The sequence below is a fragment of the Panthera tigris genome, chromosome B4 (genome assembly GCF_018350195.1).
Source record: "Panthera tigris isolate Pti1 chromosome B4, P.tigris_Pti1_mat1.1, whole genome shotgun sequence".
NCBI lineage: Eukaryota > Metazoa > Chordata > Mammalia > Carnivora > Felidae > Panthera > Panthera tigris.
In genome coordinates, this window is record NC_056666.1 from 93,691,351 (window position 1) to 93,716,502 (window position 25,152).

The window sequence follows — 25,152 nt, forward strand, 5'->3', positions numbered from 1 at the left end:
GGGTCTTGCTTTTTAAAAACCCATTCTTACAATCTCTACCTTTTATTGAAGTCGTTAATCTATTAACATGTAATGCAATTATTGATGATGTATTTAATTTTGCAATTTTATTATTTGTCTTCTTTTTATCCATTTCTTATTTCTTTGTAACTACTTTCCTACTGTATTAGAATTCCATTTTATCTTCTGACCTTACCTATATACTTCTTTGAATCATTTAAATTTTCATTGCCTACTTAGAGTTAATGAATTAATATTGTACCACTTTACATAAAATGTAGAAACCTTCAACTGTATAATTCTATTTTACCCCCGACTCCCTTCCTCTATGCTATAGTTATCATAAGTGTTACACTTTCATACATTATAAATGCTACAAGATAATGTCATAATTTTTTGCTTTAAATAGTCCTACGTATCTTAAAGAAACTGAGAAAAAATGATTTTTTATTTAGATATATATATATATTTTTCTCTACATTCCTTCCTAAAGTTTCAAGTTTCCATCTGATATCATTTTCCTTTAGCCTTAAATAATGTCTTTAACATTTCTTATTGTGCATGCCTATTCATGGTTTTACTTAAATTTTTTTTAATCTGAAAATGTCTTTATTTTGCTTTTATTCTTGAAGGATATTTTCATCATATTTGAAATTCTAGATGGTCAGTTTTGATTTTCTCCAGCACTTTAAAGATACTGTTGTACTGTCTTCTTGCCTCTGGAGATTTTGATGAGAAGTCATTGGTCATTTGAATCACTGTGACTCTACATGTAATATGTTTTTTTCTGGTTACTTTTGAAAGTTTCTCTTTATTTTTGCTTTACACTGATTTGACTCTGATGACCTATGCGTGGTTTTCTCTATATCTTGCTTAGGATTTGTCGATCTTCTTGAACCTATAAATTTATGTCCTTTGCAAAATTTGGGAAGGTTTTGGTCACTATATCTTTAATTATTTTTCTGTTATGTCCTCTCCATGGTTCATGAATCTTTTTCTCTCCCTCTTTTTAAATTCATTTCTCCCTCTCTGTTCTTTAGGTTGGATCATCCCTGTTGATTTTCTTCAAGTTATTCTGTTACACCACCTAGGGATTTTTTCATTTTCTATTTTTATTTTCATTTCTAAATATTTTCAATTCTAGAATTTCCATTTAGTTCCTTTTTAGTTTCTACTTATTGGCTAAGATTTTGTATTTTTTATTCTTTACAAACACATTATCCTCTCCTCCATTAGGCTTAGTTGTAACAGCTGTTTTTATAATAGCTGCTGCTAAAATCTGGATTTGTGTGCTAATCCAATATCTGAATCATCTCTGGGTTGGTGTCTTATAATTGTTCTTTTCCTCAAGGCTAGGCCATATTTTCCTGGTTCTTTGTTTGTTGAGTAATTCTTAATTGTATTCTGGAAATTGTGAATGTCTGGCTTTTTTTTTTCTTTTTACATTCCTCTAAAAAGTATATATACTTTTGCTTTCCAAGTGGTTACTTTCTTTAAACTCAAATATAAACTCTGTCTCCTGTGCAGCAGCTCAAATATTTGTTCAGTTATTTCATTTTATTTTATTTTTGGTCTTGTTTTGTTTTGTTTTTGGTTGGACTGTGTATAGTCAGCCCCATACATTGATGGCTCAGGAGTCAGCCAGACATTTGGCCAGAGTTTTTATACAGAATCTAGGGTTTCTCCTCTCTGAATCTCTTTTCCCCAAGATTTCCCTTTCACTTTAAGCAGCTGTTTGCCCCCAACTCTGTTCTCTGGTTCTTTAGGTCAGAAAGTTTGTGTGTTTCTATCAGAGTTTTAGCTGTTCTGTGATTCTGCCGTCAACTGGGTCTGAGGCTAAAAGCTGTAAATAAGTGATTTACCTTATGCTATTTCCTTCATCCAAGTTTCAGTGTCCCTCCAGAATCTTCTTGCTTTTGACCACTTTCCAGTGTTTTCAGGCAGATTGTTTTTTGTTTTGTTTTGTGTTGTGTTGTTGTTGTTGTTTTAAATTTTTCAGAGTTCACAGTTTTTATTTATGGAAGGGTCAGGTCTGTTAGGAGCTCCAGTCATATGAGAAGCAGAAGAGCTTTTTGCAGATTTTTTTTTTTTTTTTTTTTGCATCCCTTCTTTATCTATTTGCTTGTTCTTTGTGTTTAATGTTAAAGGTTTCTGGAAATGTCTAGTCCTTCATCTTTTGTTCCTGTTTAAGACATTCTGTTTGCAAACCATTATTTTCAAAGGATGCGTTTCATCATAGAGTGATCAAGTGGGGATTGGCTATGTTGCGGGGGGGTAACTTCAAAATATCCTTTTTTCCCTTGAGGTCATTCAACTTTTCTGGGGAACAATCTTTCAATTTCCTATGGTAGGAAATCTGCTCGGATGCTTACAAAGTCAAGTTGAAGAAGGCTCTCAGGGTTCGGTATTTAGACTTTTAATGAATCCTTCCATTTTTAGCTCGGTAGTTTTACAATCTCCCTGGATCTGTTTCTTCAGAGAGTAAAACTTTCCAACTTGCGTTGCAGTGATGGAGGTAGTTGTCTGGCTGTACAGGTTGGGAAAGCTACTCTTAGGATCCAACCATTCTTTAATCAAGGTTTCAATCAATCCTTTTGTTTTCAGCTCCACCTTCAGCCTGAACTCAGAGGTTCCTGGTGACTCCAATGTCTTGGGCTTTTCTGAAGTTGCATTAAAATTGGATAACTTCTTGTTGGCTCCTATGTCCCTTCTGCCATCCCCAGGCAGTCTTGTTTTTGCCTTTTCCATTCTACTAATTCAAGTTACCATCCATCCTACTTCAGTGTGCCACAATGTTATTAAAATATAGTCTTGTTGTACACTCTCTCTGCACATGTACTCTATGTCCTTTTGTGTTTATGCCTCTTTATTCCTTTACTTTCATTTTTGGTGGCATTTTTGGAGGAAGGTGGTGTTTTTGGAGGAAGGTTTTCTGTTACTCATAAAGAGTGAATAAATTATAAAAGACTAATTTGAGGAGAAAGCCTAACTTTTCTTTTTTTTAAATGTTTATTTATTTTGAGAGAGAGAGAGAGCGTGCAATCAGGGGCGGGGGCAGAGAGAGAATCCCAAGCAGGCTCTGTGCTGTCAGTGTAGAGCCCGATGTGGGGCTCAATCTTAGAAACCGTGAGATCACGACTTGAGCTGAAATTAAGAGTCAGACGCTTAACCAACTGAGCCACTCAGGTGCCCTGAAAACCTAACTTTTCTAATAAATAATAAAAACAGACTTTTCATTGTACGAGGTTGAAATCTTAATCAACCAAGAAAAACACGATAGCTTACTCTTCCAGCAGGAGAATCAAGTAGAGGGTGGTAGTGCTTATGAATGACTTAGAATCATGGAGTTTCTGAGCCATAAGGGACTTGTAGGTTTTTTGGAACAGAAGATTTCACACTTTTTTAGTGGTGGTACTCATTTTTTTCTTAAATGAAATTTTACTTGCACCTCAATATATAAAACAAAAAGTTATGATTTTTTCCCCCAGGCATTTAAATTTTTTCTTTTGTAAAATCACTGAGCTCATTCCAATCTCTTTGGGATTTCCCAGAGCACAGATGGAAAACCATTGCTTTAGTGGTGACATTTCACAGCGCTTTAGCCTAAACAGTATGCTCAACCTTCTCTCTGGTATAAGAGCTTCAAGAACGTTAAGAAGCCAACAATACGGTTAATTAAACTGTATTGAGCATGCACTACATTTGGGGGTAATTATGTTATGGGTTTTACACATACTATCTCATTTAATTCTCAACAGTGTTATGAGGAAGGCATGATGATTATTTCCACATGGTAGGTGAGGAAACGGAGACTAAGGTCTTGTTCATGAACACACAGCTAGGAAGTGGAAGAGCTGGGACCCAAACCCAGGTCTGTCTGACTCAAAGCCCATTTACTTAACACATGACACCAGGCATGGCCTGGTGGGCTTTGGTCCCCATGGTGCACTGTGTGTTGTACCCAGCGGTGCCTCCCATTTGTGGCCAGGGTATAATGACCGCACAGGTTACAACAAAAAGCAATGCGTGTCTCTAATCCTCAGGCAAGGGCAGCTTCCGGATACTCCACCTTATTCTGCATCAGACTCCTGTTCTCCTCCGCAGATCAAAGGTGAGTGCCATCTGCCTCGCGCACGCCTTGCAGCGTCCCTCTTCTTGGACTCTGGGTGGTCAGAAAGAGAGCTCTTCTCACCTGTGTGTTCCCCCAGGTGCATGCTGCCCAGCGGTGAGACCTGCAGCCGGGAGGACTCCAGCTACTTTTCTCCACTCCGCGGCTGCACCTGACTCGCTGCCTGCGCAGCTGCCGCAGAGCTCGCGTGAAATGAGCAACTCTGCCCGCAACCACAGCGGCGTCCACAACTGCTATCCAGGCTCCGGTCATCTTACGACCCCCCCGGACCATTGCGTGTCCTGCCGTCCGGGGATAAGCCGTTCTTACCATCAGCAGCCTCTGTGCCACAGCCCTGGGTAAAGGGCAAGATATTTAGTTATGAAAGACCTCAGAGCAGCCAGCACCCCCCGCAGTGCCGGTAAAGAATGAACAGTGGCGTTCTCTCTCCAGGAGATGGCGGTGTTGAGACATATATCAGACACGGCAAGGCCCCAGCGCTCTCGGCTTTAGGCCGTCTTTTAACTAAAAACCCGCTAAACCCAAAGTCCTCGTTCGATGGAAAGTGAAAATGTCAGAAATAGAGAGAGACATTCTGAGTGATGGAGAAAGCACTATTTACATTTGTAGTCTCAGCTAGAATACGCAAGTAATTTGTGAATTAACACATAGAGTCCTCAGATAAATATTAAGCATGAACTAATATGCGTTTTAATTTTCTCTCTTTTCCTTCTTCTCCTCCTTTTCTTCTTTTCTTCTTTCTTCTGAATCTACAGAATGGCAAGGAGAGTAGAGGTCATCAAAAATTGTGGTGAAATTCCATGTGAAAAAAACCGTCAGGTGTAAAATGGATACATATTTTATATACTTATATTTATAAGTATACTATAACACTATCTTGTCTATACTGTATTTATATATACGTTCATATACTATATTTTAACTTCTCTGTCTCAATATCTTCTCTGCCTTCGGAAACATTGGCAGTTTATTTTTCAGGTAGGTGAGTCTCTGATCCATTGGATATTGGGAAACTAAGTTTCAGACTCGCGGGTTACTGAGTTTCAGACTCGCGGGTTTCTGGAACAGAAGCTTGCTCTTTCCACTCATGCACAACCTAGTGTTGCACACCAGTAGGGCTCAAGGACTCTTAGCTAACTGGAATTAGTCTTAAGAAGTCTGAGAGAAGACACCTGGGAAATTGAATCTGATTTAACGTAACATGGAGAGCACAAACTCCTAACCTGCATTTTGGGTTCTTGATTTTAGAGCCTCGTTGCCACCAACCAAGAAGAGGAAGAGCACACAGGCGCTGGAGGACTCCGGGGACCATCAAGTGTGGGCCCACCGCTCCAGACCAAGTGAGCCAGCCCGGGGCCCATCTCTGCTTTCGCCATTAAGACGGGGATTTTGACCAGTCTTGCAGTAGCCCTACAGGATGATTTTCTCTCTCCTAGAAGGGCAAGGATAGGAGTTTCTTTCTTTCCTTTTGACATACAGTTTCGTGCAGTCTTCGGTGGGTCATGTAGGTCCTTCTCTCCTAGGAAGAGGTGCCATTGTCTCTCTCTTTGGTGGAGATGAAGTGCCGGTCCTTTCAATTTCAGGGGCAAGGTTCTGATTCAGTAGGCTTGAGGTGGGGTCTGAGATTCTGCCGTCCGAACAGGCTTTCAGTGTTGCCTGCTCGTGGAGGGTACTCTGAGAAGCAGACTTGGGAAGATTTCTCCAGTGGGGCAGGAAGGTAGAGAGCTGAGCTCCTCTAGCATCTGCTTCAGGTTAGCGGCTCCCAAGTAGGTCTTTGAAATTTTGGAAGATCATTTGCGAAGTCTTTCAGCAGACTCATATGGTGCCCAAGTGGTGAGACTACCTTATTTTTGCCTTCTACAATATGTGACACATCGTGTTTCAAGCTTAGAGACCTTTTCAAGTTATGAACAAATTGGGGATTTGGAGTCTGAAGGCTTGAGCTTTCAGAAGAAATGCTATGGCACTTATCGGGTGAAAGGAAAATGCTCCATGCCAATTCTGTTAGCCCCTGTAAATAATCAGACGTAGGCAATGTGAATAGAACCCCGGATTCAGGGTACATCTCTTTTATTCCCACATGCAACAGCTTGACGGGAAGGTCAAGATTTCTGTCTTCCAGCTCTCCCTCTCACTATTGTCCCCCAATTCCAGAGGTTTATACTGCCCTGAAAGGTGATGTGGTGGCTTCCTCACCTGCTTGAGTTGCTGCCTTTGTCTTTCACAGCCTTATGACAAGTGCTGGTCCTCTGTGCCCATGGAGCCTGCTGGTGTTTTCAGGGATGGCTGGCCTCCGCTCCAGCATGGGCTGGAGGGTCCTTCAGCCAAGGCCCACACGGGGCCATTCCCTGGGAGTGCTGTGGCAGAACTGTGCTGGGTATTGGGCCCTTGCATGAACCAAACCTGTCACTGCCTTTTCTTTCACATGGATCCACCCTGGCCAGCAGGGTGCTTGGTTTTTCTTATTCAACGCTTGAGACACAAAAGGCTAAAGTCTCCTTTCTGGATAATATAGAGCTCACCATCCACCTTCCTGTGCAAAGCTTACTCTAATTTCTTCAAGAGTTCTTGCATCTAGCCTGCAGCCCCTTTGTGATCCTCAAACATAAAAGGCTGAGTGAATTTCTAGCCAGACGAGGGAACCATCTGTTCACTTCCACAGATGCACCAGCTCACTGAGAGGACTGGGCAAGCCACCCAAACCTCCCCAGCGTTTCCTCATCAAACCAGATTGCTGCTCAAATCATCCTGGCTGTCTCAGAGTTAAGCCCCATCCTGTGATGATTTTCTGCTGCCTGTCTCTGGAGAGGCCATTGATTTTTCACCATCTCCAGAGAAAATCATAGAAGAGTAACTGAAATGTCTCAACAGATAGGAAATCTTGAATCCCGTGTTTAAGTCCTATTCCAACAAAGGTCACTGAAAAGCTGACTAAAGATAATTGGCCCCAGACAACTGGGCCAGAATGTAAATGAACAGGTGCCCAGGGCTGGAAAAAAAAAAAGACAAAAATCCAAATGCCATGTTTTCCTTACAGCTTATATTTTTAGCAGAAGTTTTCTAGTAGAGAACTCATAGTTGATGTGGCAGAGGCCGAGGGTGCTTTCAAAGTTCCTGGGGAAATGGTACAAGGGCAGAGGAAGAAGGAGCTTATGCGAGTCTTATTAGGCAGGAATTTTGATGGGAAGAGATGTTCTAAATCAATCAGTAAGGCTTTTCTAGTGACCGTCTCCTGAGCGGTTTATTTTGCCCAAGGGGTTCCAAGATCGCCATTTATAGGGCTCACGGTGTAGACTCACTGGTTTGCTGTGGGCAGATGTGAAATGTTGCTTAGAGAGAAAGCAGCTGGGGGATAGGCTCTTGCTAGCTGGTTCCAGCCTCACATGGCCTAGATCCCAAATATGAGGGGGTTCTGCTTCCATCTGATCTGAACCCCAACTATGAGAGGATTCATTGACTCACGTAGTTTGGACCTCAAATACAAAAGGACTTTTCAGCCCCAGAGTTATGGCCTTTGGCTCCCAGTGAGAGGTGCACTGGCTGAATTCACACTGTAGAGTCAGAAAAAGTATCTGTCTCGTCTCCTCAGCAGTTGGGGACTTTCTGAGCCTGACTTTTCTTGATTGCCAAATGAGAATCATAATTTCTACTTCACCCATTTCTAAGATTTTTTTTTAAGTAATGTAGAAAAGAATATTTTGAAAGGCATTAAAATGCAAATATGAGTTTTTCCAAAAGGGTTGGGACTTGGGCAGTGTGCTGCCTTCACACTCCTATTTCTCTTCTGCTACATTTTCTCGAGAAATCCTCGCTATAGCATGAAAAGAAGAGGGTGGTTTGAATCCCGTCTCTTCCACTTACCAGCTGTGACTCTGAGCAAGTTATTTCAGGTCTTTGAACCCCAGTTGCTGCATTTGTTAAATGAGATTAGGAATCCTTACTTCAGTTTGGCCGCACCTACTAAAGCATATCCTGTGACCCAGTAATTCCACTGCCACTTTTCATGATTCTGAGAAATCTTTTCAAAATGGTTGGTCACAAAAACTGGAAAAAAAAAAAAAAAAGAATGTTTTGCTTAGGTGACGTGTTAATAGGGACACCCCAAGACTGTGTTAGACTGTGTCTAACAGGAATGTGTACATATGCCCATGAAAAGACATTCACAAAAAAATACCCACAGTGGCATTACTTATACTAACCACAAACTGAAAATAACCCAAATGGCTGTCAAGGGCAGGATAAATTGTGGTATAGTCATACAGGGGAGTACTTACTCTACAGGCATGGGAATAAACAAAACGCCTGCCATTTGCAACAATATGTGTATGAGTGAATCTCATAAACATGATATTGGGCAAAAGAAGCCAACACGCAGGAATACGTACCATATTATTCCATTTCTATGAGCTCCTCTATGGTATGAGGTATCGGACTAGTGATTTGTCTTGGGTAGGGGAAAGTAGTAACTGCAAGGGGGCATGAAGGTGTCTTCTAGAGTCCTGGACGTGTCCTATTTCCGGGCCTACTGATAGTTACCCGGTATAATTCACTTTATTAGAAAGTATCAAATTGTGTACTAATGGTCTGTGTATTCTTCTTTATGTATATTAGACTTCACTGAAGAAAGGTTATTGAAGAAAAGGCGTTCTTACTTTGAAGACTGGATAAGAAACCGTGTCAAGTGTCTTGGTACAGACAGGACATGGGAGTAGTAGACATTATTATTAGTGTGAATAATAGTAAGTCCCAGTATTGGGCTCAGGCTTGTGCCTGGCATTTCAGTGTGGGCCTGGGGTCCCTGGATGTCACCAGTGGATGGCCAGCTCCCAGGGAAGCCATGACTATGTTGGTGTTGTTAGAGTGACTGCCCCTTAGCTTTGCTGCTATAATGGGAAAAGGCAGGAACTGCTGTTATCCTTGACCTGGCCACCATGCCTGAGTGGGAAAGGGCCCACGTTAGCTGATATTCACTCAGGCACTCAGTGTTAGTTATTTCACATCGGATAGAATTACCACAGAGGCCAAGAATGAAGTATTCCTCAAGGCTTCTTGGGAATAACTGAGTCATCTGAGCCAAAACAAGTGCAGGTGGTGACGACAGTGCCACTAACATTAACCAAAAGCGCCATAGTTTACATCCTTGCTAGCGACAGGCCCTGTGCTCAGCACCTACAGTCATAACTCATTGTGTTATGAGTGAATCTCCTCACACAGTGAGCCCAGGAGGTTTCATACTGTTGCCTCCGTTTTGTAGATGAAGAAACTGAAGCCCAGAGAGCTGAACCCATTTTCCTAGATTGTACAGCTATGAAATGTACAGTTGTGCCTCAAGCCCAGGCCCATCTGATTTCAGACTCCAAACTCCTGAACTTCCTTTACCCTCTGTCCCTTGTAGGAGAGAGGAAGGAAAGAAGGAAGAACTGGTTTCTCCTCTTCTCTGAATTTGGTATAAGCAGGAGAACTGTGGAAGGTTTTTGTTTGTCCGTTTGTTTTAAAAAGTTTTTAGGTCTGGTAACTTTTGGAGGAGTGATGGCATGAGGAGGTCCTTGCATTGCTGACCCCCTGTAGTCTTAGCCGAGGTGGCGGTGGGGGGGTCGGGGGGGTGGGGGGAAGGTTTTCATGATTCTGAGAAATCTTTTCAAAATGGTTGGTCACAAAAACTGGAAAAAAAAATGTTTTGCTTAGGTGACGTGTTAATAGGGACACCCCAAGAAAACACATTTTGTATGACATTTGAGATCAAAGACAACCTGAAGCAGTGTGTTGTTTATTTATGTGAGCAAGTCTGCAGTGCAAGTATAAAGAAAGAAAGGTAGGTGAGTGAAAGAAAACCCTGCATTTTCTAAGCTCTGGGCTAAGTGCATGCTCCCCAGGAGCCCATGTTGTGTTTCTCTGTTGTTGCTTACAGCCTGCACCTGATCTTATGAACGCCCACTATTTCCCTTTCACTCCTGATGTCAGGCATGAGTGATAGTAGGGGAGTTAAAAGAAAAACAGAAAACGTACCAATAGAATTTACATAAAAAGTATCTGAGGTTGAACCACATGTCTGGAAGCATACTCAAATTAAGACAAACAATTTACAAGGATTATGCAAAAATAGTAGCTCGTGTATGTGAAATTGCTGTTATTTTAACATACAAAAGTGGCAATTTCATATCGTCAATACTACATACGGTATTTTGTTACTTTATCTTGGCATTAGCTTCTGAGTGCACTTGTACTATGGTATTCTCTCTGCTTGCGTGATGTTGCAAGATGGGCAAGACATCTGTTTTAATTTCTATTGTGCAGTTGAGGGAAGTAAGACACTAAGTGAATAAATAGCTCCTCTAAGCTCAGAAAGCTAGTGCCACAAGGGACCCGTAACAGAGTAGAATGTATGGGTTGCAATTAACAAAAACAAAGAAACAAAGGACAAAACCCCCACACCTCAAACTGCCTTAAGGAAAAAACAAACCAAAAAACAAAACTGGAGGATTTATTGGCTCCTATAACTCAAGAGTTTAGAATTGGATCCCAGAACTCAAATCACGCCATCAAAACTGGGCGCCCTTCAGTCTCAACTCTGTGTTCTGCTGCTGTGTGGCTTCATTCCTAAACATTCCCAAAATGGTGCCGGCGGCTCTTGGGGTTATATCTCAGAGGTTTAAAGCTCATGGAAAAGAGTCGGCATCTTTGAACCCCTGTCCGCTGAAGTGCAGAAGTGCACTGTGCTTGGATAGGATTGGGCCATGAGCCTACCTGATGGAATTATTGATGCAAGTGGTGAATGTTGTGTTTTAACTGATCCGGTCTGGGTCCCCATACCCTCCTCTGACTGGGAGTAGGCTTCCCTGGAGCCACGTTGGCTGGAAGTGGCTATGCAGGAAGTAGGGTAGACAGACACTGAGGGCAAAATATCCCAAGTACCATTGCATCTTAGAGATCACTGACCCCAAATTGCTCTTTTTGCAGATGAGGAAACAAGGCTAGCCACACGTCTCCTGCCTCCCAACACTTGTTACTTCCCACGTGCTCACTCTACCTCATCCATGGCCAGTTCATTGGCTCCCTGCAGCTGTCTGCGAATCTAGGAAAAACAGCCTTGGAGGCTCTAACATGCCGATTTCTTTGCAGTGACAAATAGGAGTCACAGCAGTGAAGTGCAAGACTACGACAGTGAGGGACAGAACATGATGCCTGTGGACCAGTGTTCTCCTACTCTGAAGTGGCAGCCGTATCAAAGTGTTCCTTGGCACAGTTTGTTAAATGGTCATTACGAGAAACTGTAAGTGGCCCAGGGATGCCTGGTGCTGTGCTGGAGAGTGAGGGAAGGAAGGCAGTGCTAATCTTCAGGACTAAATCCAAGTATTTGGGCTTTGATGCCACTCCTGATTGAATAGGATGGGCCAATGAGAAAGCGTGCTTTACTCCTTATGTTTTGCGTTCCAACTAGTGAATAGTTGAGACGTGGATTTCTGGCCGTTAGGACTCCAACCTTAAAATTCTAACTCATTATAATTTGCCCACTAAATGATGGAGGGAGAGCGAATCTTTCTGAGATCAATACCCAGTTCACCTAAATGCTGGAAAATGGAGATTTCCCAAATCAGTAACATTTAACCCTGCAGTTAATTTAAAATTCCATAAAATACTGTTTTAGGGGGCCACATTAAATTGCTAGCTGGTGACACCCCTACTTCCCCAATATTTATGCTGTGAATCAGTATTGTCAAGTTCATTGGCAACATCTAGTGAAGGAGTCACAGTTGGTGGTGGCTTTGTAGTAAGAGACTGAAAAAGTAAAACATAGAAAATATCTTTAAACTGGAAAAATTTTCATCCTAATCTTGTGACATTATAGTTTCAGGAAATAAATGTGAACGTACATATTATTACTCTTAAACATCCTCTGAGCCTTCTCTTTATTCCTGAGGATATGTCACCCACTTAAGTCTTCTAGAATTTTTAAGATTAAAAACGCCTTCTTGAATAAACCTAAAACAATGTTAATGGATAAAGAATCGGATTTTCAAGTAATACATATAATATGAAATAAGAAATTTTGGTCTACAAACGAGGGCCTTTGTGGTATTTTCCAAATTCAAATATAGCTTATTTAAGAGCAAAACTTATCACTAGGACTTTCATGTTGGATGAACTAGAAGGAAGAAATCTTTTCCTTCAAGCAAATTCTAAGGACTTAAACAGACTTTGGGAGTTGGTATGTTGAATGGGAGGCAGAAAGAAGCAAATTGCTAATTGTGTCATTGAACTGTCACAACTTTTGTCTTTGCCACTGAGTGCAATTAGAAAAAGAAAGGAAGGGTCCATAGGTCTTGGTTTTGAGTCTTAGTCCGCATTTAGTTATCCTTCGGGGAGTGTTTGATAGGCTTTCCTAAATATGAGTACCAAGGTATGAAATCTCAACTTCTTGAGGTAACTTCTCTTTCTTCTCACTTGAGTAGATTTTTTTTTAAAGTTTATTTGAACAGCCAATCTAAACTCCACTGATCTGGAAAAAAAAGAGAACATGGATGGTATCAGCTCAAAGGTATAGAGGCAGATGTATTTTGAATGCTTAGACATAATTCACTTTTCTTAAGTGCAAGAAAAGGACAATATTAATCTACATTAGAATTCAGGTCATCTTAATTCCACTACTCATATCATTGAGACAGAATATCACTTGTCTCAGATTATTATGTCTAATTTGATACAAAAATATTGTTTCCTTAAGTTTTCCTGAAAGCACTAAAGTTAGGGGATTGAAAATTTATCAAAAACCTTTTTCTGAGTGATATTTAAAACTTGTGTCAACAGAGCTTTTAAAAGCCAGTTTAGTTGACTTTATGTATATCTTTTGATACCAAAATCAGAATCACTATTTTTAGGTAAATAAATTTCTATAGCCAGAGATTGGTGTTTAAGATTCACAGGAATCTTCAACATTGTGATTGTTGGTTGATTCAGTTTCTGCTTCCAGCAATCTTTAAATTTCAGGCTAATGCTCATATCTGAGCTACAAACCTTACCTTCTTCGGAGTTTTTGATAGTGAAACATGGAAGATCACAAAAAGATATTTTACAAAAAGGTATTTCCTATTTTCTCAACCAAGACCGTTCTTATTACCCTCTGCAGTAAAATCTATACGATTCAATTCATCTAGCCTTTAGATGAGCAAATTAGAAGATTAGTTCTAGAAACCTGAGTCAATATGAAGTTCCCAGATGGCATAAGACATGTGGTCTTTATCAAATCCTTCATTCAGTGACTGTTCCCGAATTTGCTGCTGGCAGCCGCAGGACTGTGGAGCCTTTGACATGTCAGCTACTTGGAGGTGATCAATGGCCCAGTGACTTGACCCATTGGGAAGGAGCTTAACTTGCAAAGAACAGGAACACTCTTTTCCCAAGAGACTCATCCATATTTTCTGTCTCTGGAGTTAAAGGAAAATTTAGAAATTCAGTGTTGTTCATTATACTGGCAGCCATCCAAACTGAGATCCCGGGAAGCAGAGAACCACATACACAGCCGCAGAGAGCCGGCAGAGCTCTAAGTCCTGCTCGCCTCTGCTTGTGGTCCTGGGAAGGAGCTTCTTACCTGAGGAAAACCCCACATTTAGGAATCTTGATGAATTAGAAATCATGTTCCATATCTACAATATGTATGGGAAAAACTCGCCAAAAAGTTTTCACCTTTTATATTCTCTTCTCCATTCATTAAGGATGTTTTATTTTCCTTAACATTGGAAGTAGTTAATTAAACATGTCATACACATAGCATTGATATTAAACATAATTTTATGGGGCAAATAAAACAAGAGTCTGATTAGCCACCGCACCACTTCTGTTCCCGGCAAAAGTAACCAGCATAGTAGGTTTTCAGTGCTATTACCAGAGCAGGAGGCTAAGAAGGAAATGACTACACTCTGGTGAAAACAGGTTTCGATCAGTGTTCTGACTGACTCTGGTTAATTTGGTTTAAAGCTATTCCTAGTAATCCTGACCAGTCTGCCTTTTTCTTATGACCACCAACAGGCTGAATCTGAGGGATTCACTCATCTGAGGGAGTATTTGAGTGTGGTGTTGCTGATGACATTTAGAGGCTTTTTTTTTTTTTAAGGTGGAAAAGATGAATTTTATCCCAGATATTTCACAAGTCTGAGGAATGTGGTGATTTCTCAACTTCTGGACTACGTCTTTCTATTGTGTGGTGGGGTCAAATTAGAATTCTGGAAAGCACAAAGGGAAAAGGCAGGCCAAGGCGACAGTCTTCCATTTGGCAAGAATTGTGCTTCTTCCTTGTGAGAAGATAAAATGCTGTGAGAAAGCCATCTGTGTTTTGAAATAGCATTTTCACTTCCTCAGCAAAAATTCACCAAATTGATTCAATATAGCAAAAATCACTTTCTACAATATATTTTCTTGAAATGTTTATACAATTGATATTGTTAATGAAAGAAAATGTGTGGATAATGTTTGTTAAACTGGTTTCTTGATTCCTCTTTCCATAGACCCGATGTCGGTTATCGAGTTATCACAGACAAAGGATTTAATTTTTCACCAGCAGATGAAGCTTTTGTTTGCCAAAAGAAAAACCATTTTCAGATAACCATCCATATCCAAGTTTGGGGAAGTCCAAAATTTGTCCAAACCCAAATGGGCCTAAAGCCAATAGAAATGTTTTACTTGAAAGCTTTTGGGGTTAAGGTAAGTTTTTTATTTAGCTTGGTTTAATTAAGCTAACTTTTATTAAGTGCTTGTTATCTGTTGCTGCCTAACAAACTGTCCCCCAAACTTAGCAACCTAAAATAATAACAGCCATCTATTTGGGTCACAAATGTGCAGGCCAGTTAGGGGTTGGCTCTAGCAGTTCATGCCTGTTCAGGGGTCCTCAGCTAGGCCTGGATCCAGTGTCAAGATGGCTCATTTATATGTCTGTCAAGTTTGGACTGGCCATTGGCCAGGAGCTCAAATGAGACTGTGGCTGGGAGGCCTTGGCTTTTCTTCACACAGACCTCTCTGTGGGATAGGTTGTGCTTCCTCACAGCATGGCGGATGGGTTCTAAGAGTAAACGTTCCAAGACATAGGAGGCAGAAGCTGCTAATTTCTGAAGTCTGAAACTGGCTCAGAACCTGGGACAGCATCACTTCAAACCACATTTTGATAGTTTTCAGTATATAAATCTTGCACTCCTTTGACTAAATGTAATTATTTTATTCTTTTTGATGCTGGTGCATTTTCAAATGCAATAGATTCACAGTTTTCACCAAATTCTCAAATAGGTCCCTGACTTAAAAAACCAAGGAACTGTTAATTTGGTCAATGTCCCCTTTTTTCCAGTTTAACAGAGGAGAGACTGAGTAAAGTTACACAATTCATTCAAGATAAGTGGATGAGAGAGTTGACTTTAGAGTGCAGGTAGGATGATTTCTGAGTGGTCAACAACTCTTTCTTAACTTGTGACCTCAGATCCAGCTTCTCAGGGGGAAAAACATCCATTATCTGCATATTTTGTTCTGATTATTAACCTGAGCTTAGCACTGAGTCTCCCAAAATGAGGCTTGACTGCTGAACACATCAGCTGCTCTTGCTCCAAACTGAGTTGCTTGCTCCAAACCAAACCCAGAGTAAATACAGATAACAAACAAACAAACAGCAACAAAACATATTTTTCTGATCATGGAAGTAATGTGAATCCATTGTGAAAATTTTGGAATGCAAAAGAAAACTATAAAGAAAGAAAATTCATTCATATTTGGGACCCACCATTTGTTAGTCTAATTTTTCTCTTATTAAAATTAATTTCGGGGTGCCTGGGTGGCTCAGTCAGTTGAGTGTCTGACTCTCTATTTTGACTCAGATCATGATCCGAGAGTCGTGGGATCGAGCCCTGCGTTGGGATTCTAACTGGGCGGACAGCCTGCTTAAGATTCTCCCTCCTCATCCCCCTCCTCCTCCTCCTCCTCCTCCTCCTCTGCCCCTCCCCCTGGCTCTCTCTCTCTCTCACTAATAAAAAGTTTTTAAAATTCATTTTATATTGTTAATAGCATATTATGAAAATGACATGTGATATTAAAGATTCTATAAGGTATTATTTACAAAGATGATACAGTTTCTATTGTATAAATGTATCATATTCCTGCATTATTATAAGTTTTGCTTGTTTTCAATTTTTTATTGTTAGTTAAACTTCAGTAAACATCCACGTATACCTGTCTTTGCATGAGGATACATTCCAGAAGAATTTATACATCAAAGGACAGATGTTACTAAAACTCTTGATGTAGATTGCCCAATTGCTTTTCAGAAAAATTGTTATTATGCTAATACCCACAAGCCATATATGACGGGGCAGATCTCACTACCCCCATGCCACTCTTCATTAAGAGCAAGAAGAGTTTTGTAACAAGTACTGAAAAAATACCATTCTCTGTATTTTATTTATTTTTATTGTTTATTGTTTATTGTTATTTCTTCTTATTCAAATGCAAGCTCTTCAAGGGCTGGGATTTCTCTTAATTTTGTCCACTGCTCATCTTCAATGCCTCGGGCAATGCCTGGTGCATAGCAGGGGCTCCTACATGAATGAATAAATGAATGAACGAATGCAGGTATCTATAGAATGAATGGATCAATGAACGAATGAATGCTTGCATCCTTTTAGCTGCCTCGCTGCTGTGTTTTGCTCCTGGTGTTTTAATCACCTACTAGCTCACACTATAATCACCGCTCACCTGAAGTTTTCTGTTGTCTTGTGTTTTCATTGTTTAGTTTTACAGATAATTGTTTCTTTTCTCACCAATAGCATACTGCTTAAGGTTGGGGCCATTGTCTTATATGTCTTTTCAGTGACTTGTTCCTCCTACCCAGTGACTATCATGATGCCTTGGAAAAGTTTTAAAGTACTTGAATGTTGTTTACTAATGAACATTTTTATTAATAAGTTTATGTAGTCAATAACTAATTTACTTTTTGTTGTTCCAAACAGGTAGAAGCTACCAGTCAAATAATTGCTATTGAACAATCCCAAGCAGATAGAAGCAAAAAGATTTTCAATCCTGTTAAGTAAGATTTCTTTTCTGAATTCCTTTGTGAATGCTATGGTAAAAAGACCCATTGCCCAATATATTTTGTTTATTAAAAATGAATTCCACCGACCATGTGATTTCTCTTACATGTGGAATCTAAAAAACAAAACAAATGAACAAACAAACAAACAAACAGAAAGCAGAAACAGACCTATAAATACAGAGAGCAAACTGATGGTTGCCAGAGGGGAGGGCTTGGGGCATGGTCAAAATGGGTGAAGGGAAGTAGGAGATACAGACTTCCAGTTATAGAATGAGTAAGTCCCAGGAATGAAAGATACAGCACAAGGAATATAGTCAGTGTTACTGTGATAGCATTGTGTGGTAGCTACAGATGTGGTGAGCATAGCCCAAGTAGAGAGATGTCACATCACTATGTTGTACACCTGAAACAAACGTAACATTATTTATCAACTATATGTGAATAAAAAAAAGTAATAAAAAATAAAATGAATCCTACTGCAGAAACTACATGGGTAATAAGATGTTAATATTATGAACACATGCGTATCAACAAAAATAAAATAGGTAAAATGCATTGAAATAATTTCAAACAAACTCTTGTAAAAAGCTTCATTTTTAAGTGATTATTTTCATAACCATTTATTACTGACACCTTTGCTAACTACCTGGGTTCCTTGACATAGGTTATGATGAGACCTTTCTTTTAAGTTACGCTGTGCTTACAATTCATTTTTTCTTATTTTTCAAAGCTATGTTGATAGATTGCCTAATGGGTTCCAGAATAGAAAGCGTACCGCCCTGGGATTATCCCAAGCAATATGGCAGTCCAAAGTGAGCATTCAGCCTGTGGAATGACTTGGAGTGTGATTTGCTTTTTGACTATTTGGCTGGGACGTAGTTGAGATATCCCAGTGTTCTGACCCTGAGGCAATCCCACTCCGGGTGGCACAAAGATGGTCCTACCGCCTGGAGAGACCAGGCAGGAGCTTGGCCTGACGCTCCGGTGGGAGCCATGTGTACAAGCTCAGCAGTAAAGTCGCCTGGTGCATCTGGTTCTCCCTCTCCCGCCTGGGCGGTCTGGGTGTGGTCTTCCTTAGGGGCCAGGCCCAGAGAGGGCAAATACGTGAAGGGGATACAAAGGAGTTCGCGAGGAACCTAGAGAAATTGCTTGTCAGGAGGCAGTTCTAGCAGCAGTGGCAGAGGCACAAATGAAATGTCTTTTCTCCCCATTGTGGAGTTTTTTTTTTTTGTTTTTTTTTTTAATTTTTTTTAACGTTTATTTATTTTTGAGACAGAGAGAGACAGAGCATGAACGGGGGAGGGGCAGAGAGAGAGGGAGACACAGAACTGGAAGCAGGCTCCAGGCTCTGAGCCATCAGCCCAGAGCCCGACGCGGGGCTCGAACTCACGGTCCGTGAGATCGTGACCTGAGCTGAAGTCGGACGCTCAACCGACTGAGCCACCCAGGCGCCCCTCCCCATTGTGGAGTTAAAAGAGCCCATATGTGGTATGGGGAGCATACTGCCTTTATGGGTGAGAAACTCCAGGCTCGAGCTTCTGCTGAATGAGCGTATCTTACCTTTCAAGAATTATTCCCTGGCAGCCATTCCAGACCATGTTGTGGAGAGTTTATTAAAAATCAGCAACTGGAATAAACTGTCCTCTACAGTGTGATGGGAATGGGGGACTGAACATACTTGGGACTCTCAGGATGAGTTAGGTATGATCGAGGAGTCCACGTTCTCTCACAGTCTCTCGGTATTTCTGCTGTTTGTTTTAGAATCGACCTGCTGGCCGACCAGGTCACCAAAATTACGTTGGGCCGGTTACACTTCAGCGAAACTACAGCAAATAACATGAGGAAGAAGGGAAAACCAAATCCTGACCAGAGGTACTGGCATCCCTATGTATGTCCCACGGTGGCCGGGTACTCTATCTGACTGGCCAGTGCCCTCCAGAGGCCCCTCTGGTCCTCTTGGTGCTGCCAGCCTGCCACCCAGGCTGCCCTTGGCCACTTCCCCCTTCTTGAACTCTTTCTGTTTCTTAACATGTCTCATTTACCCTTACTGTCTTTCCATGCTCATCCCCCACAGTGCCTACTCTCCTGCCCAACCTCAAATCTGCGTGCCTTGACTCCCTCCATGATTCTCTAGAATGACCACATGCTTATGCCTCACTGCTGTCCAAGGGTTGAGGACCAACTGCCCTGCTGAAACCTGTGTGCTGGTCACTAGTGTAAAGCCCCGATTCCTGGAGTTCTGCTATAGCTTCTTTTGATTAAGAAAGGAAAGGAACTCGGATCAATGATTTACACCTGTGGTTCTCATAGTGTGGCCCCAGACTGGCAGAGATGCTGTCACCAGGATGCTTGTTAGAAGTGTGATCTCTCACCAAAGATCTAAGAATCGAAAGCTCTGGAGGTGGGGCCCAATAATTTGTATTTTAACAAATCCTCCAGGTGACTTTGATGCAGTCTCAAATTTGGAGTCACTGGTTGTAGAACATACGTTTTGGAGTTGGAAAAAATTGAGTTTGAAATTTGAAACCACCGTTTACTAGCTGGGTGCCCTTGAGCATGTGACTTAACCCTCTGAGACTCATTATTTTCCCATTCTCTAAAATGGGGACAATGTTCATATCCTACTCCAATGGGGTTGTTTTGGGGTTCTAAATGAAATACTATAGATAACCTGCTTAGCCCAGTGTATGACACATTTTGAGGACTCAGATGATAGCTAATAATTACAATGAAAATAACAATTATTACTATGACTGTTTTACTTTAGAGATAGGGGACAACTCCTATTCTCTAAGGATTAGAGAATCTGTAGCATTGCAGAGGAAGTTGGCAAAGTTTTCTCATGCGGTTCCTAAAACAAAAGCTACTCTCATAGGGATAGTTTTGTTTTGGTTTCAAAAAATGAGCTGATGTTAAAAATGCCTCCTCAGTGTTACATATGAAGAAGCTATTAAAATAACCTTGGTGAAAATTCATTGGGAGCAATTGGAGGGAAGGGTCCAGGTTTTTGACTAAGTCACGACATGGGGGTATGTAGCATACAGGGCCAAGAGCAGATGGGGTGGGAAGGGCCCGGTGTGGTTGGGCAAACCCTGCTGTGATAGGGTAGGTGGCTTGGGCAGCTCTCGGTAAGGGGACCTCTAAGATGGCTGCCTGTTGTGCATTTGTTTGTGAGCAGCGCTGTGCTGGGGGGGCTTGCGGAACAGCTCGCAAATCCCTCAGACTGGGCAGAGGGTAGACCCAGACCAGTACCGAGTGAATCCACTGCTATTTCCTCTCACAGGAGGGGCAGCTGAAAGCACAGTAGAAAATCTTTAAATGTGCAAACCTGCCGAGATAAATTCACCATTGATGAACTGTTGTGTGGCATTTGATCGCACAAATTATGTCTCTGTTTCCTTACGCGTTGGCCTTGTCTGCTGTTTTTGACTTAGGTACTTCATGTTGGTGGTTGGACTGTATGCTGCTAACCAAGACCAGTTCTATCTACTGTCTGCCCACATCTCTGAACGGATCATTGTAAGGGTAAGGTTCAGCTCTTTCATCTTTCTGGATCCCACCTGCTTTTCTCGGCTGAAGTGGAAGTTGCATTTTCATTGGCATGCTTGAAGTATGCAATTTCTCAACTGATGATAGTAATAGCAGATATTATTATTTTAGTTTTCACATAATGGTTCTCAACTAGGAGACCTTTTGTCCCCCAGAGGTCACTTGGCAATGTCTGCAAACATTTTTTGGTGGTCACAACGGGGGGGAGATGCTCCTGGCATCTCGTGGGTATAGGCCGGGGATGCTGCTCAATCCCTTACAATGCACAAGACAGCCCCCACGACAAAGAGTTACCCCTTCCAAAATGTCAGCAGTGCCACAGCTGAGACACCCTGGTTTAAATGCTGTATTCCAGGCACTGAGCTGAATAATTTATATATGGCGTCATTTTACATCGGGCCACATTTACGTTACCTTCTTTACATGCAGAGGAGCTGAGGCTCAAGGAGGTGAGAAACTCATCGTGATTGCACAGCTTGTGAAGGATGGAGCCCGGGTTACAACCTAGTTCTCTCTGATCCCAAAGCCCACAGGGTGGGGAGAGTAGTAAAGAAGGCATTTCATACCCAAAAGTGATTGGTGACCCCAGGAACCATCTGGGCCGCTGCCTAGCACATAGTCATGGTTCAGCACATTTTGCTGAATGAATGATTGGTCACAGCTGTGGACAGGCATCTTGGCAGCCACAAAAGCATAAAGCTGTTGGCAGCTGGAAATGCAGCTGTGTGAGGCCAGGCTGGCCACCGTTGAGAATACCAGGGGCATAAGGTAACGGGTCACCACGGGCCTGGCAGCCGGGGAGAAGCTAGCTGTCCTGTGACACAGGGAGGGTATGTGAAGTCCAACAGGAGAAATCGTCCAGTGTGGGCATGCCCACGTACGTGGCTGTGACTCTTAGGCCTGGGGACCAGATCTGCCTGTTTGGGGAAATGAGTCTTTCCTCTCTTGCCTCAAGCTGTTCTGAAACAAAGGGTCCTCTGTGTAATTCTTCCAATCAATTAAAAATAATAAGCCACTTATAAGTGGAAATCCTTAAACTGCATCTCAGACTTTTAATGGGGGGTGAAGTAATGTTGGAAATGAGGTAAAATGCTTGTGTTCAGATGTCCCAGAGTAAGGGCTGGACTATGTGCCTGCCGTTTTTGTGGAACCCGATCTAATCTGTGGCAAACAGGGTGCCACTGGAGCAAAAGCTGGTGGAGCCTTCTTCTTTGGTCATGGAGCAGGGGCAGTGGTTCCCCATCCCTCAGCGGGGGGTGGAAGGGTGGGGGGTGGTTTGGGTTCGGGGCCCAGGGCGTGATGTGATCTGGGATTGCTGTGCTGCACTAACAAGTGTGATTTAAAGTAAAGTCACTTATTGTTGCTGGTTTTTCATAGGGAGAATAAAGACAGATAATGCCATTCTTTTCAGAGTTAGCATAGATTAGATATTCTGAAAATGTTGCTTTGAGCTGGGAAACTCATGCTTGAGTCTGGCAGCCTGCTAGTCACCTGCACACCTTGAATAATTTACCTGGTGTCGGGTTTCTCCATTTCCTGCTGGCAGGTCTGTACTCCAGCAGAGTGGAGTACAATGGGGGGGGGGGGTGGGAAGGGGGAGCACTCTACTGTCTGATGTTATATTTCCAGAACTCTGTTAATTGGTGCTTGCTCGTATCCAAAACATAATTATCATTTAACTCGTGATGGTAGCTTTGAGAAGGTGTTTCTGCAATTCATATTTGTTATAAATACTAAAAAACATTAAATTATACTTAGTGAAGATTGGGTGCCATGTTATTCACTAAATTTTTATTTTTAAAAAGTGATTCCATTCCAGATTTGATTGCTTTCTTCCAGCCATAATTGTTGGTTAAAGAGAATGCCCTATTTTAGAAGTGTGCTGGGCAACACAAGGGTTATCCTAACAACGAGAAGAAGAAGAATGGTGATAGGGAAAACCATTCTGCCCCTCCCCCAAACTGGAAATATCTTAGTGATACTATTTTATTCTGACCCCAAATGCAGAAGTGAAAATGCATGCACGTTTGAATCTGCTTAATTGTTTAACGTCGAAACCAACCAAGAGAAAAAAACTGAATTTCATTAATGATGATATGTTTGGGGCACCTGGGCAGCTCCGTTGGTTGAACGTCTGACTCTTGATCTCAGCTCAGGTCTTGATCTCGGGGTCATGAGTTCAAGCCCCACATTGGGCTCCATGCTGGGTGTGAAGCCTACTTATAAAAGAAGAAAGGAAAAAGAAAAATGAAAAAAAAAAAAAAAGAACCGGTGATATGTTTGAATCAGTGAGTTTTCAAAATGTCCACAGAAAATATTTCCTGCCCCTAAGTTTCTAGAGAGCTCTATATAGGTATATGCCTTGGATATATATAGTTAGTTAGTTAGTTAGTTAGTTAGTTAGTTAGTTAGTTAGTTAGACAGAGCACAGACCAGCTTACATTCTCCAAAAAAGCCAGAGGTGCCCTCCTAGGTTATGGCCTGGGTCTGTTAGTTTGAGCTCCAGAGTAAAGGAAGAAAAAAATTGACAACCGAAGATGTTACAAGAGCAGACTACGTTATATGGAGAACTGAAAACTGCACTGAGCAAATGCAGGTTCATTTCGAAGCCTAAGAATCATTCTTCCCAATAGCAGAGATTAACATAAAGGGCAAATGCATGAGGCTTGGACTAGATGAGTTTCAGGCCCCCAAGAGGGGTTCAAGAGACCACAACTGTTAGAATTCTCCTTGGAGAGAGAATGGTGGGCCAGACCCAGTAATTGTTCATCTGGATTGTCAACCAGAACAGCTTTAGAAATATCTTATGGTCCTGTAGTGTAAATTGACCAATTTCATGGAAATTAAGCTTTACTACAAAGACAGGTTTATTTCCCAGGTCTTTGTTTTTGGGAGCATTCTGCAGTGGAGTTCCTTCACATTCTCTTGTTAATGACTAGGTTTTCATTCAGCTCCACTTTCCTTCTAAAACATGTGATTAAACCTGGTTTGGAGTGCTGTGTTGTAAGCAGGAGGGATGATTACTTTTGTCTGCCCTTCAAAGGCGCACTGGGGTTTCCTAGTTTTGAAAACTAATACATTATTCCAGTTTCTTTTCCAGAAGAATATAAATGGGCACGTCCCCAAGAAGTCCCCCTTTACTGCCCTGCAAACTGCACTGCCCTAAGATGGAAAACTGACAAACAGGGACAGGGAGAACAAAAGAAATAGTGCAGCTGCAGGGATGGAGAGGGATGGGCATAGAGTAGGGCGTCTTCATTGCTACCAGCTCTCACCCTTTTCCACAAAACCCCCTTCCCTCCCCTAACACACACACACACACACACACACGCACACACACACACACCTCTTCTGGAGTTCAGATGAATTTTTTATTTACCCAGAGGAATCAGTGTGTGGAGCAGTGTCCATTTCACCCTGTAGTTGGGATTCAACTTGCTGGTTAACTATGGAAGAGATAACTCGACCAGGTGTGTATGGTACAAAGAATCTCCTGGAGAGTAGAACAGAGATGCCTGGGTCCCACCTCCGCAGTTGTTGGTTTTTTTGAAATGTTTATTTATTAATTTTGAGGTGTGTGTGTGGGGGGGGAGAACTTGAGCGGGGGAGGGGCAGAGAGAGAGAGAGAGACAAAGAGAGAGAGAGACAGAGAGAGAATCCCAGTCAGGCTCCGCTCTGTCAGCACAGACCCCAACAACACAGGACTCGAACTCATGAACTGTGAGATCATGACCTGAACTGAAAGCAAAAGTTGGACACTTACCCGACTGAGCCACCCAGGCACCTCCACAGTTTTTGATTCAGTAAGTTGAATATACATTTCTGGCAAGTTTCCAGGAGATGCCGATGCTGCTGCCTACTGACCTCCAGACCACACGTTGACTAACACTGGTAGGGAGCATTTCTGGGCCCATTTTCCATAGCCCTTTCAAAAGATACAAAAATTGATTTGTTATTAACTGCCTTCCTCAACTCAGGCTCTCCTATTATGCTCTTTGGCTGCTGCTTTAGAAGCCCAAACAATGAAAAGCAAAGAAATTCCAGCTTTCCATTCCAAATTTAGAACAAACCTCAAATTACTGTTAATTGCTATTTCCTATTCCAAGCACCTGCAGAGGGCGCCATTTACATTTTACTCAGTGAATGATGCTCCCTGGCAGAATTTCACAACTTTGCCACTGTGTTGCTGAGGAGAGCAGATTGAATGATTACAGGCATATTTCAGAGACATTGCGGGTTCGGCTCCAGACGGAACCTTTTAGAGATGGCGGAGGGTCCTGCCTCAAAGTTCATGGCTGCTGACTGATCAAGGGGGTGGTTGCTGAAGGTTAGGGTGGCCCTGGCACTTTCTTAAAATAAGACAACAGTGAAGTTTGCCACATCAGTTGACTCTTCCTCTTATGAATAGTTCCTC

At 41.8% G+C, this 25,152-nt stretch overlaps 1 protein-coding gene across 1 annotated transcript in view; it reads left to right on the top strand.

Moving 5' to 3' along the window:
- The window catches only part of MYRFL (myelin regulatory factor like), a 95,029-nt gene that overhangs the window by 13,997 nt on the left and 55,880 nt on the right, over positions 1-25,152 (top strand). Inside the window, exons 3-10 of the mRNA XM_007082264.3 lie at positions 4,044-4,111; positions 4,209-4,467; positions 5,378-5,469; positions 11,249-11,399; positions 14,629-14,824; positions 17,107-17,183; positions 18,951-19,061; positions 20,624-20,714. Of these exons, the coding sequence (XP_007082326.2) occupies positions 4,044-4,111; positions 4,209-4,467; positions 5,378-5,469; positions 11,249-11,399; positions 14,629-14,824; positions 17,107-17,183; positions 18,951-19,061; positions 20,624-20,714 (1,045 nt within the window). The remainder of the gene's footprint in view (positions 1-4,043; positions 4,112-4,208; positions 4,468-5,377; positions 5,470-11,248; positions 11,400-14,628; positions 14,825-17,106; positions 17,184-18,950; positions 19,062-20,623; positions 20,715-25,152) is intronic.